Genomic DNA, 13,277 nt, shown 5'->3' with positions numbered 1-13,277 from the left:
GAAGTGCCATCCAATGAATTTGGAGGCATTTGCTTGTACAATTTATAAGTACAAAGCAAAATATGTACCTAAAATTGTCAGCGGGCATCAAAAAAAGTGTGAAAGTGTAAAAAAAAGCAGGATAAATTTTCGGGGTAATACCCCTTTAACACGTATTAAAAATGAGCAGACAAACAAAACATTTCTTATAGATGAGACAAATACAGAAGAAAAGACAATTATCAGACAAAATTTGAATTCTTTATTGACATGCTATACAGATGGAACAGTTGGGAAATCACGTGTGTTTTACAGTGGCTTTCACCAAGCTGTTTTCTATGGAGACAGACACGAGTGGACCTGTTGGAACACGGTACCGAGTCGGAAGAATTCTAGAACCGCTCGAGTTCTTGCACAGAACCCAACCCGTGGTTTAATCCATAGAAAGAGAATTCATAGAATCAGAATTCTATGGTTTCAGCCTCCTTCCTCAGTCTTAGCAAAGGACTGTTAGTTTTCAAAGCTTTGTGGTCAGTCTTACTAAAATATACATGTTGTCATTTATACATATAATATAACATCTATGTATTTATAACTTCATCTTTCATATATTCAACCCTGTCAAAACTTCATTTCCGAAAGAGATGCAATTAATCTCTGCATGGACAGTTTTGTTTTTAGAAATTGTATCTCCATGTTTATGGCAATTGGGTCACAACTTGGTTTGCACCATAGGACAAGGACAGAAGAACATACGGTAGTGTCGATAATCTCGCCATAGAATTTCAAAGTTCATTCCAAATCTAGAATTCGAATTTCAAAGTTCATTCCAAATCTATGGCCCTGCGGAAGTCCAGTGAGGCGTTCCGACCGGAAGAGGAACCTTAAGTGCAAAGCTTTGACAACCAAGTGCTAAAGACTAGCAAAGCTATGGAAGTGGTGAAAAAGATGTGGATCCATTTAAAGGTAGACTCAAGTGATATGAGGTTACCCACGGGAGGTGGAATGACTTCGGAGATGTCATTCCAGCAGTGCCGCATGACAAAAAAAGGCTCGTCTTCAGAAGTCGCCCTGCTATTTCATGGCAACATCATATGGCTGAGTCTTACCTTTTAAAGTTCTTATTCATGTCCTTTCAAGTGTTGAGTAATAACAAAAAGAGCGCGAAAAGACAAAAGCGGTCCAATTCTTTCAAGATGCTTCCTCATCCTATCTCCTTTCCTTTACTACCAATGTAATGTGAACACCCACCAAGCCCTTTCAGACCATTGATCATGAAGGAGAGGGGACGAGGAAAAGAAGCCACTTAAAACTATCGGCATGTAGCCGTTGTGAGTGAGACCCACATGTTGGGAATGCATAACTGTTGCTCATTTGTTGTAGTGACTGTAGGTTTGCAGTTAAGTGGAGGCGCTGTATCCCACTAGTCTCTGAGTCGCCTCACTCTCCTCCCCATGATCCGATAAGGCAAAGGAACGTCATAAGTAGCAGCATTAACTCTTTAATAAATCCTTGATCGGAAGATCATTCGTCTGTTGGATCAGGTTATTTTAGAATTCGTATCAATTTCACTGGTCAATGAAAATTCAAAACATCTCGTGGCTGCTCGGCCAAAACGATATAGACACACACAACCACCCCCTTTCCTTCACTTGTTTCTATGGTAGTGGCAGACATGTTACTATGGTACTGTCCTCCCAGCCTGCTGATTGGCTGAAGGACATATCTGACAGAACGGCCAAATGTGTAGCTTTGAAAGAGTTGTCAATCAAATAAGGGATACAATATACAGTAACATGGGCAGGATCTTTGGGAGTCAGTCAATCTCATCGTCATAGAAACATTTGGAAAAGAGCGGGGGAGATCTGTGGAAGCTTAGCTCTACGAAAGAAAGAAACAGAAAAGGGGGAGAAAAATAAAATAAAAAATCACAGTTCGTCTTTATAGCAATTATAAAACTAAACAAGGAAATCAGTAGTGTACACACTATTCTTGGTTTTACTGAGAGAAAACAGTACTTTTTTTGTTTGTTTAACTTAAACTCAATGACACACCCAACCCACCTGCCACAACCCCCACATAAACCTCTAGGTTTACGACCTCGTCCAACTCTACCTCTACAGCAATGAGGAATTCTTCAAGTATTATATTAGAGGACTTTACATCTGATCTCAATGTACAAGGTATAATTAGTCACACCCATCAGTACCTCCCCACCGCCAAAACAGTTGCGTAATGGTTTGGGCCTCCACTGGCCCTTGTGGTCTCAGGACACATTCATTTTCAGAAAGAGGGGGACTTGAAACAGCCGCTCGGGCACAGAAAGCACAGGACAGAGCGCAGTGGGTGGTCAGAGAGAGAGAGAGGGGTTGTCTGGTCACCAAAATGAGCGGTCGGGGGGAAGAAATGTGAGTTTTAAACAGAATCTCCATGTCAGAGAAACTGTTTTGAGAGTTCTTTGGAGGTGCCAGCTTTGGGATATAGTCCTGACGGTCTCTTCAGGAGGGGATTAGGGGGAGGGGGCGAGGAACACACACCATCAGAGGGGCTCTCCGTGACAGCACGTCTCCTTCAGTTCTCACCACCCCTCCCATCTCTTAGTCTATACCTCCATCTCTCTCTCTCTCTCTCTCTCCTGCCTTCTCTCTTCCTGGCTTTCCTCTCTCTCCCGTCATCTCCTCTTGTCTAGGGCCATCAGATAACATCTGCAAGTTCAGGGAGACAAACCTCAGTCAGCGTGAACATTAATGAAGTAAAAAAGAAGAACAACAAAAACTATGAATAATAGAAAGGAGAGAAAAATGACACTTATTATAGTAGGACGGACGGTATGGATAGTAACAGCGTTTCCATGATTGGCACACAAACAGCATGGCAGAGTATCATTTGTCAATATAGGGAAGGCTAAGGTATGTGCCGTTGGACACACCCAAGGGACATCCTACTGAAGGATTAAATGAAAAGTAGGTATCATAGAGATATAACACTAGAGAATGAATGAGAAAGACAGCCAGTGTTTCTCTAGTGATATATCTCTATGGTGTGTATACACAGTGGATGCAACAGCGAATTACACGAGAGGAAGAGGATGAGGAAGATGATGATGATGAAGGCTGACCTGCTCTCTGTTGTGCCGGTACATCATCTACTCCGCTCAGCGGCTTCAGGATCCCGTTCTCCCGGAATGCTATGACGGGAATGTGCTTCTCCTCTTCCTCCTCGTCTTCCTCACCTTCATTAGGAGGGGAGAGTCTGGAGTCTGGGGGGAGCTCAATCACCTCCTCAAACGAGCCATTCTCCCTGAGAGAGAGAGAGAGAAAGAGAGAGAGAGAAAGAGAGAGAGGGGGGATGGCATTGATTAAACTGACACAAACATCTGACGAAAATCTGAGAGAGAAGCAAAACGTAAGAAATATGTCTGAATAGAAGAAAATCTACTTTAAATCTGTAGAGAGACCATCACTATTCCCCTATACCCTGTTCCCACTACAGAGCTGAACTGAGCTGTGCTGGTCTGGTTACTGACCTGCTTAATCCACCATAGTTAATTGAACAGTGCTGGAAAGGACAATGTCAGAAGAATATATATCCCATGATATTATCTGAGCCAGCACAGCATAGTTCAGGCTGGCCCTGTAGTGTGTAAAGTCCACAGACTTATAACAACTTGAGGGCACACTCCCCTAAATTAACGGTGATTATACGGGGAGTGCCATGTCGTCAACTTCCTTCATCTTCTGTGTTTTGAGCGGGCGTTGATGATTTACTGCCACCTGCTGTGCTGGAGTGTTCACTTGCGTAGCATCAACACAGCTCTGGTGTCTCAGGTCATTTACTGGCACCAGGAGACAGACATTTACAATCTATACATAATCCTATTGAAGGAGACGACCACGGGTTAAATCCAACTGGCTGATGCCTTCCCAGCTCATAGAAAGTCCCGCCTGAATTGACAACATGGCGTTCCTCATGCCGTCACGAATGCAATGAAAGAATGGGAAAGATAGCTGGCACCTCTTCTATCGCTCTCTCTCTATGCTAAAGCCCTAGAACTCATTGTGGACTTCAGGAAGTCTAAAGCTGGCGCACACACCCCCATCCTCATCAACGAGACTGAGGTGGAGCGAGTCACCAGCTTCAAGTTTCTGGGTGTCCACATCTCTGAGGACCTCTCCTGGACCCTCAACACCTCCACCCTGATAAAGAAGGCTCACCAGCGTCTCTTCTTCCTGAGGAGACTAAAGAAGGTCCATCTGTCTCCTCAGATCCTGGTGAATTTCTACCACTGCACCATCGAGAGTATCCTTACCTACTGTGTCACAGTATGGTATGGCAACTGCTCGGCATCGGACCGGAAAGCACTGCAGAGGGTGGTGAAAACTGCCCAACGCATCACCGGTTCCTCACTCCCCTCCATCGAGGCTGTCCAGGGCAAACGATGCTTGCGTAAGGCACGCAGCATCGTCAAGGACATCTCTCACCCCAACCATAGACTTTTCACCCCACTCCCCTCCGGGAGGCGCTACAGGTCTCTCCGCACCCGAACCAGTAGGTTCAGAGGCAGCTTCTTCCCTGCGGCTGTCACCCTACTGAACTCGAAAACTGCACCGACCTGACAACCTACTACCCCTGCAACCCCCCCCCCCCCCCCCGGACAATTGCACTATTGCACTATTACTCCCCTCCCCTCCCCTGCTCTTACTCATACCACTGCTCTTCTGTACATACCTGTCCATACTGTTCATACTGCACATAATGCACATATCCTTATATTTTCTTTAATACTACTGCACATACTGTACATACCTGTTTATACTGTTTATACGGCATTCCATATTCATATTTATATTTATTCTGCTATCTACCTCATGCTACTGTTAATACATATATACTGCTAGACTGCATTACCCATACAGCTCATATGCTGCTACACTGTTCATACTGTAACTATTTATTCTGCTATAATGCTACTGTACTCATATACTGCTATACTGCACTGCTATATTATACTGCACTACTACTGATCATATATTGCACTACCTGCAAACACTGTTCATTGCACTTTCTGCTATTTTGCACTTCTGGTTAGACGCTAACTGCATTTCGTTGTCTCTGTACTTGTACTCTGCACAATGACAATAAAGTTGAATCTAAAAATCTAGAATAAACTCCTCCGTCTCTCCCTGCAGTCCTACCTCTCATCACCAGAGGTCAGTGGCGCGTCGCTGGTGTCAGGGGTGCGGTCGGGGTTCGAGGCTCCGTGGCCGTTCCTGTCGCTGTGCTCGGGCCCCGACACACTCACCGATGGGCCTGGAGAGATGGGGCTGGACGCTGGATAACACACACACACACGCACACGCACACACACACACACACACACACACGCAAAACAAAGAAAAGTCAATCACAATAACATAGCAAAAAAAAAATAGCAGATAGGAACACCAGTTATGAATATAGAACTGAATAATGGGAGGGCAAGTTACCTGTGCCATCTCCATTCCTGTGAGGGGTGGGTTTCTGGAGGGGAAGAGATTTCCATTTAGTTCTAAATCCCAAGTGCCTAGGGTAGCCACACTCTAGGTGTATTACTGTGTATTTGCATATTATTGTGTCGCTATTTGCATATTATTGTGTTCCAGTGTTTTCGAAGAGCAGAGCATGCAAATGAGAATGTCATTGTATTGTCATACAGTCCCGTGTGGCCCAGTACATATGACATTGTGGAAGTACAGTACCGGTCAAACGTTTGGACACACCTTGCCAAGAGTGTGCAAAGCTGTCATCAAAGCAAAAGGTGGCTACTTTGAAGAATCTAAAAAATAAAACATATTCTGGTTTGTTTAACACTTTTTGGTTTACTACATAATTCCATATGTGTTCCTTCATATTTTTAATGTCTTCAATATTAATCTACAATGTAGAAAATAGTAAAAAATAAAGAAAAACCATTGAATGAGAAGGTGTGTCCAAACTTTTGACTGGTACTGTATAGAGTTACTAAGGCGGTAGAGACAGCTGGGTACCAGGGGACAGCGTCTGAGTGCTGTACCTTCTCTGCTGGGTCCGAGCGACGCGTCCTCTTCATGATCTCCTCTAGACGCTGAGAGAGATAAGTGGATGGAGGGGAGGATTTAAGATGCACATTCAATTAGGCTGTATATTCTGTATTTGTGTGTGTTCAAAAGTAAATGGTAGTTTGGTTGTTAGAGGAGTGATAGGGTGTGTGTGTGAGAGAGTGTGTGTGTGTGTGTGTGTGTGTGTGTGTGTGTGAGTGAGTGAGTGAGTGAGTGAGTGAGTGAGTGAGGTACCTTCTTCCTCTCCAAGCGTTCGGCCTCCTCCTTCTGGAAGTGCTTATCTCTCTCCTGCCTCAGTCGCTCCGCCTCCTCCCTCTGACGAGACTCCGCCTCCTCCCTCTGACGGGCCTCCGCCTCCTCCCTCTGAAACAACACACATTATACATAAACAAACCAAGCAAAAAGCCACGTCATCGCGTCATTAACAAAACAAAGCAATCTCAAATCTCTCACGTCTTTCAAATGTCGTATTTCCCAAGGTTGAGACCTACAGTATCCAAAGACTAGGTGTAGCTAACTTACCACCATCAGGGTTCTCAGGATTTTTAAACGAGGTGGCGCTGAATTTCATTCTCAAAACGGACTCTCGTTCATCCATGTCAAAACAAGAGCCAAAACATTTCCCCCGCTTCTCCGCGCCGTCCGTGTACTTCTGCCCATACGAGAGCTTCGGCAGACAAATCGCGCAACCGCTTGGCTCATTTGAGTTTCTTGACGGCGGTTACAAAGTCCGAGCGGTTAGACGCTTTGGATGCACCCCGACGCGCAGAGCGCCCCCCGTGTCGAGGTAACCTACTGCTGAAGTGAGCTGAATCATCTGAGGAACATGACACCGCTTTCCCTTTCGCTTTCCCCAACGATGTCACCGGCGACCAAAGACATTTACTCCATCGTGACTAAATATCTGTGTGGTTTACTCTGACACGTTTACACGGTGGGTGCAGCCAAGTCGACAATGTGGTGCAGCGGGAGAACCGTGTAGACATTGCCGCGTACACCTGTGCACGCTTTATAGACCAAGCGAATGCAGAGGTAAGGCGTGTGTGTGTGTGTGTGTGTGTGTCTCTCTCTCTGACCTCTTTCTGGAGTCTCTCTGCGTCCTCTCTCTCCCTCTGGGCTCTCTCTTCCTCCGCTTGTCTTTCGTCCTCCTCTCTCCGTTTCCTCTCCTCCGCCTGACTCTGCGCCTCCTCCTCCCTCCTCGCCCGCTCCTCGGCCTTACGGCGGGCCATCTCCTCCCTGCCCCGTCTGCGTGCGCGCACACACACACACAAACGTATATAGTGAGTCGAGTTCATAGTGTGAGGATATACACACATACACATGTCGGCCAGGATACACACAGACAAGCGTTATACACAGTTAAGATTGCGAGAACACACATACATGCACAACATGCACACATACGGACAGTGTCACACAGACTCCGGACACGCACGCGCACGCGCACACACACACACACACACACACACACTCAGACTGACTTCTCTGCCTCCTCCTGTAGCCTGCGCTGCTCCTCCTCCTTCTCCCTCTGCTCGCGGGCCTGCCGGCGTTTCTCAGCCAGGATGCGCGTGGCCTCCTCTGGGTCGTTGGTCCCTGCCGAGGGCTTATGGCCCGGAGGACTGCCGACACACTCTACAGGTACGTCTGCACTGGTTTTGGATTGGCCCAGGGGCTGTGGGCGGGGCTGGGTGTGGTGGGCAGGGCTCTGGACCTCCTGCTCGCCCTCAAGTCCAGGGGACCCTCGGGGGCTCTCTGGCATGGCCCTGGCGGGGCGAAGGTTCCCCAGGTCATCCCCGCTGGGTGACCTTAGCTGCTTCGGGGTGGGGGGCCGTGGGATGGACTTCTGGGGGGGTCTGGAGAGAGGTGGAGAGGGAAGGGGAGAGCGGGAAGAACCGTTGCGTCAAGACCAGGGGAGGCAGAAAGGACGGGCTGATTGCGACGCACGGAATGGAATGAGGAATGTTGGATACCATTCTTTATTCCATTCCATGCATTACAATGAGCCGTCCTCCGATTTCTACCTTCACCAGCCTCCCCTGGTCAAGACTAATCACGCGTGGCGTAATCAAATAACATCACCAATGAATGACAACTACCACGGCAAGTACTAAAAATAGCCTATACATATCTTCTATTTGGTAATAAACCTAACCTGTATCTATTTGAATCATTTCTATCTTCACTAACCTTATTTCCGATGACTCGTCTACTCTAACCGTTACCGTGACTACAACCTGGACTAAGAAAAGGGCAACAACTTCCCTTCCTCTCAATGACAACAAGCAGTGGAGTCTGCAGTGGTTGACATTGCCCTTACCGGCCAGGCGATGGCGCTGTCCCCCTGCACCGCTGGTTGCCTGGCGACGGGTTCCTCTTGCCGGCAGGGGGAAGGCTCAGAGTGGGAGCCAATGGGAGGGAGAGGTTGCTCCACGACTTCCTCACGTAATCCCTGTCCTTCTGCTGTCAACGCCACAGAGTGAAACAGAGTAGGAGAGAGTCAGGTCGTGTCAGAGAAGAGGGAGGGAGGAAGAGAGAGAGAGAGAAAAACGTACACAGTGACAGGGATATACAGTAGTACACAACTAACAACATCGTTAGCTAGAGGGACGGACATGACCCTTGACCAGAGGAAAACCAAGATGGAGAGCCACAGAGAACCAACCAGTCGAAAGCAATCAGGCACACAATATCTGTACAATATGTTCGAGCTAAAAGGTGTGTGTCAGTGGATGGGCACTGTAAGTCCTTAATGACATAATCTGTCACACACACACAAAGACAGATGGGTACTGAGTAGAGAGTGTTAAAGAGAGGAAGGCTGCAAAGCCAGATCTATTGTGTCTGACTGATCTGGGTTTCACATGCGCACAAGAGGTTAAGGGAAAACAGACAGAAGGGGCCATTTGAGACACACACACACAAAGAAATAACCCTCACACTGTGACATTCAGCGCGCTGAAATCACATCTTATAAATGTACAGCCACTGTTACAGACACCATGTCAGGTGTCCACTTCCCCCACGTTGATTTCCTAAAGTATAGGATGGGTTTAAGCATGGGCTCTGGGCGCTCTCAACAATATCACCAAAGTCATGTTATCAATCTATTACCAAAATCATGTTCAATCCATGTGGGGCACAAGTGCACACTTCAGGACAAAAGTGGGGAGAAATGGAATTACAGCATGGCCAAATCTCAAAAGGTCTTTCTTTGATTCCACACCTCCACACTGCTCACCTCCTTCTCAACGGTCATTGGAGGAGAAGGTCTGAGATCCCCCCCCCCCCCCCCCCCTTAGACATTCTCGTCCAATGTTTTTTGAGGAGGAGGCGAGGAGAGAGGCCGTGAGGAATCAAGGGAAAGACTTCGGGATATGACATTGAGACTCACCTGTGTAGTGCCGGAGGTCCTCCTGCGGACGACGCCGTCCTTGGGGAGGCTGCGCTCTTGGCTCCGGCACTGAGGCTGGGACTGGATGGACTTGAAGGACATAGACCCCATAGGGTGGCAGGACACTGAGCGAGGACAAACAGGCAAGGCTACAGTAATGGGGTTTAGGACCATACGAGGGGTTAGGAATAAAAAAACCAAAAAACACACAAATTGTTGTTTTTTTGTTGTTGTTTTTTTTTTTAAAAGGAGTGATGGATTAGGAGGGAGGGAGGGAGGGAAGGATGAAGGAGGAGAGGAAGAGGAGAGAGAGTGGGTGAGGTATGGCGGAGAGAGGGAAGAAGAGAAAAAGAGAGGCTGTTAGGAGCTACCGCGTTGAAGCACCGGGGGACGAGGGAACTGCACCCATCACTGGAGGTAAAGACGCTCTCCGGACGTTCAACTGCTCATTGTTAAACTCAACGTTTTCCTTAAGTGTTGAGTGTATGGTAATGATACTGTATGGTAATGATAGCATCAAAAAATTGCCACAAATGTGTAGTCCCTTTTCATCTTAGAAATTAAGACGCTGTATTATAATAAAGTGGACTAAACTAAAACACAATCTTCGAATCTCTAATAAAACTCCTCTAAAAAAACGATTTTGTCTCGTAAAGACATTGAGGGGGATATTGCCCTACCCATGCATTGAGAGGGGTGGGTAACATTGATTCTGGTTCCCCTCGCAACGAGGTGCAGTGATGGATGAGTTCCTCAGATCTCAGACACATTTGTAATGCAAACCAATTAGGGCTATTGATCCCAAACACATTAGAGATGACACATCAATCACTTAGACACAGCATGCAGCTCAGCAAGACCCGCACCACCAATAGAAGAGAGAAAGAGAGAGAAATAGTGTGTGTGTGTGTGTGTGTGTGTGTGTGTGTACCTGAGTGTTAAGAGTGTGAGAAATATGCATGCAGCTCAGCAAGGCCCGTACCCAAGAGAAACAGAGTGATGTGCAGATGTGAGAAAGAGAGAGAGAGAGAGAGAGAGAGAGAGAGAGAGAGAGAGAGAGAGAGAGAGAGTGGAAGAAAGAGTGAGAAAACAGAGAAAAGCAAGTATAAAAGAGAAAGTCTTTCAAAGACAGAGAAAACCCAGAGAAAACCCAGAGCATTAACAAGTAGAACCTGGGGTGACAGCCAACGATGTGGCTTTCAAAAAAAATAAAACACACACTCTGCAGTATCAGAACTCAAGAGAACTCAAGTATCACTCCAAAACATGCTTTTTACACACAATAAATCAGCATTAAAACTGCATCAAGTGACGCACCGAAACCACACTGTGGGCGCACACCGACACAAAAGAGTAGACCATCTGAAAACGCTGTGGCTCCCAATGGAGCACCGTACGCTGTTACCGTAGTAACTGAGTGAGGCAGGGCGAGATGCCAAGGGGAAACCTTCCTGAAAGGGTGGCTTGTTAGGACTGTGTGTGTGTGTGTGTGTGTGTGTTCAGTGCCAGACACTGACTGGTGTGAATGTATCAGACTGAGCAAAGCTCTGAGACTTACTGGGTCTGCTGTTGGTATATTTATGTCCTGGGCCTTCTCAATGTGTGTTGTGTTCTGGTGTGTGTGTGTGTGTGTGTGTGTGTGTAATGTGTTAATTATGTAGTTAGTGTGTGTGTGTTACCTGCTTCTCCAGACAGACTCATGGCGCTGCGGCTCCTGGCCAGGTAGGAGTGTGTGGGTTGCTGCAGGCGACTGACCATTGTGTTCTCCCAGGTGGACAATGGCATACGACGCATTCCTAACACACAACACACACACACACAGACACACACACACACACACACACACACACACACACACACACACACAGAGGGTTAAACTCCAGCGAGTTAACCTACAGCAGCAAAGAGTTAACTTAGAACCAAGCACGCCACATTAAACCAGATGCAATTAAAAGCCAATTAAAGAATCCTGCAGAGCAGTATGTGGTAATAAAGCGATTAGCAGCAAAGTGCGTAATAACAGCCATAATTAAGTATTTAATCCCCCCCCCCCCCCCCCCTTGGAACCATGGAAGCTGCGTGTAAGCGTCCCCTTAAAGTGATGTCATACTGTATCGCAACATGCATCCGCTTCAGAGGGAGTGGTTAGTGAAGACACATGCACCTGTTTAACACGGGAGGAAGCACACAGCCCGGAGCGCAAACCAAGAACAAACGTTGGGAAAAAAACGTTGGAAACAAACAACATGGAGGATGTGAAGGGGAGCGTTAGCCTCCCGCTTTGGCCTCTGGCGTGTGCTGTCCTCGCCAGTTAGTTAGGGAAGGGAAATTAACGCTGTGTGGAAGGGTCACAAAACCCGCGTCCCAATTCTCGCCCCATTTCCCACCGAAATGTGAACCGGTGCACTCCCCTAAATGGATTTAAAAAGGAGAGGATTGGTGTATGTGGCCTACATCAATCCTATGCTTTTTAAATCCACGTGGGGTTAGGGTAAGACAATCGGACGAAGGGATAGAGTATTTTGTGTCCCTCGTAATGCTGGGTAATTGATTAATGAGTTGAGTAATTGGATAATTGTCAACAGACAGGTTGAAAGCCGGTGTGAGCACAGCCAAGCCACACATGGCCATGCCAGAGGTCTGTGCCTGGGTTAGTGTGTTTTCATGTGCACATCGATGTTGAATCTGCTTGCTCATAAGGGTTTGGCTAGGCTAGGCTAACTGTTAGCAGGTTTGCTGATCGTATGGCTAGGGTTTCATGGCCAGTTGTTTGGAAGGCTGAGGTGATTTGTAGGTCAGATCATCTGTGCGGCATCTATTTCAGTCAGACCTTCGTGAACAAGCAGACTATGTGCAAGTGGGGTTTAGACCAAGCTTTTCAGGCAATTGAGCTTCGGGACAGATACCATTGGGCTGGAAACCATTAACACCTTGTCTAACCATACAGCCTACAAGGATAGCTATTAGAACAGGGCTAACCTATAACGTATAAATGGTGTGTGTGTGTACGTCTCTGCACCTGTGTGTGTGTGTGTGCGTTTGTTTGTGCCTGTGTGTGCGCACAAACACGTGTCTCTATTTTTTCTAGTCTGTCCTCCCTTGGTCTGTAACAGCGAGGCTGGAAAAGAAGGGAACGAGTCCACAAAAACAAAAAGATTATCCTCCAGTCGGGAGCAGAGGATTAGAGAGAAAGGGGTCACCACCGTGTAAAAACACCCCTAATACCATCACAGAGTTATGACGAATCACTGGCTGTCTGACCTTTATGAACAGAGCTTGATTGACCGATACACAGCACTTGAATTAATCATATTAGATGATAGTCTCATAGAATGTCCTTCATGCATAACACTGCTCCGTAGACGGAGATTGAGAGAGATGAGATTTACGCATCATAAATACAAAGACGAAAAGGGGACTGAAATCTAGTACTGGAATACTGGAACTTTAGGGTGATATTTTGGCAGCATTGAAACGCTGGGATACTCAGCGTGGAAGGTTGGGATTCTGCAGCTTGCCACTGTATCTCACATAGGCTTACTGTGTTATCTATAAACAGGTACTATAGGCTCTGTATCGTGACTGATTTCTCACAGACATAAATGCTAATGCTAATAAATAAGCGTTGATGTGTTTTGAAAATAAAACAAGTTTCCAGCCCATGTTCTGTTTGCAGTGTGAACGTTAAAAGAGTGAAGGGGATAAGATTCCCACTTTTCCCTGAAACACCTGTTGGTTTGTCGGGGGTGGTCTTTCCCCAGTGTAGGCGAGGTTTGGACTGTGATTTTCTAATGAGGGAGGAAGAGGAGGTCCTTTTCTGTGAGGCTGTG

General features: G+C 46.7%; 1 protein-coding gene across 6 annotated transcripts in view; it reads right to left on the bottom strand.

Annotated features, from left to right (window-relative positions):
* Positions 1 to 218: 218 nt before the first annotated feature.
* map7b (microtubule-associated protein 7b) overlaps positions 219 to 13,277 on the bottom strand; it is a gene marked incomplete at its 5' end in the record, with an annotated part of 33,637 nt that continues 20,578 nt past the window's right edge. For 3 of the 6 annotated variants that reach the window (XM_083689234.1, XM_083689238.1, XM_083689236.1), the window contains 12 exons: positions 219 to 2,684; positions 3,098 to 3,279; positions 5,175 to 5,310; positions 5,466 to 5,499; positions 6,032 to 6,082; positions 6,291 to 6,419; positions 7,133 to 7,301; positions 7,538 to 7,909; positions 8,374 to 8,516; positions 9,448 to 9,596; positions 11,127 to 11,243; positions 13,177 to 13,272. In XM_083689234.1, the coding sequence (XP_083545360.1) occupies positions 2,674 to 2,684; positions 3,098 to 3,279; positions 5,175 to 5,310; positions 5,466 to 5,499; positions 6,032 to 6,082; positions 6,291 to 6,419; positions 7,133 to 7,301; positions 7,538 to 7,909; positions 8,374 to 8,516; positions 9,448 to 9,596; positions 11,127 to 11,243; positions 13,177 to 13,272 (1,589 nt within the window). In that variant the 3' untranslated portion in view covers positions 219 to 2,673. The remainder of the gene's footprint in view (positions 2,685 to 3,097; positions 3,280 to 5,174; positions 5,311 to 5,465; positions 5,500 to 6,031; positions 6,083 to 6,290; positions 6,420 to 7,132; positions 7,302 to 7,537; positions 7,910 to 8,373; positions 8,517 to 9,447; positions 9,597 to 11,126; positions 11,244 to 13,176; positions 13,273 to 13,277) is intronic. The other 3 variants (XM_083689237.1, XM_083689239.1, XM_083689235.1) reach the window with 2 other exon arrangements.

This window comes from Argentina silus (assembly GCF_951799395.1).
Source record: "Argentina silus genome assembly, chromosome: 17".
Taxonomy (NCBI): domain Eukaryota; kingdom Metazoa; phylum Chordata; class Actinopteri; order Argentiniformes; family Argentinidae; genus Argentina; species Argentina silus.
The sequence above is the reverse complement of the archived record's forward strand: the minus strand, read 5'-3'. Positions and strand labels throughout refer to the sequence as shown.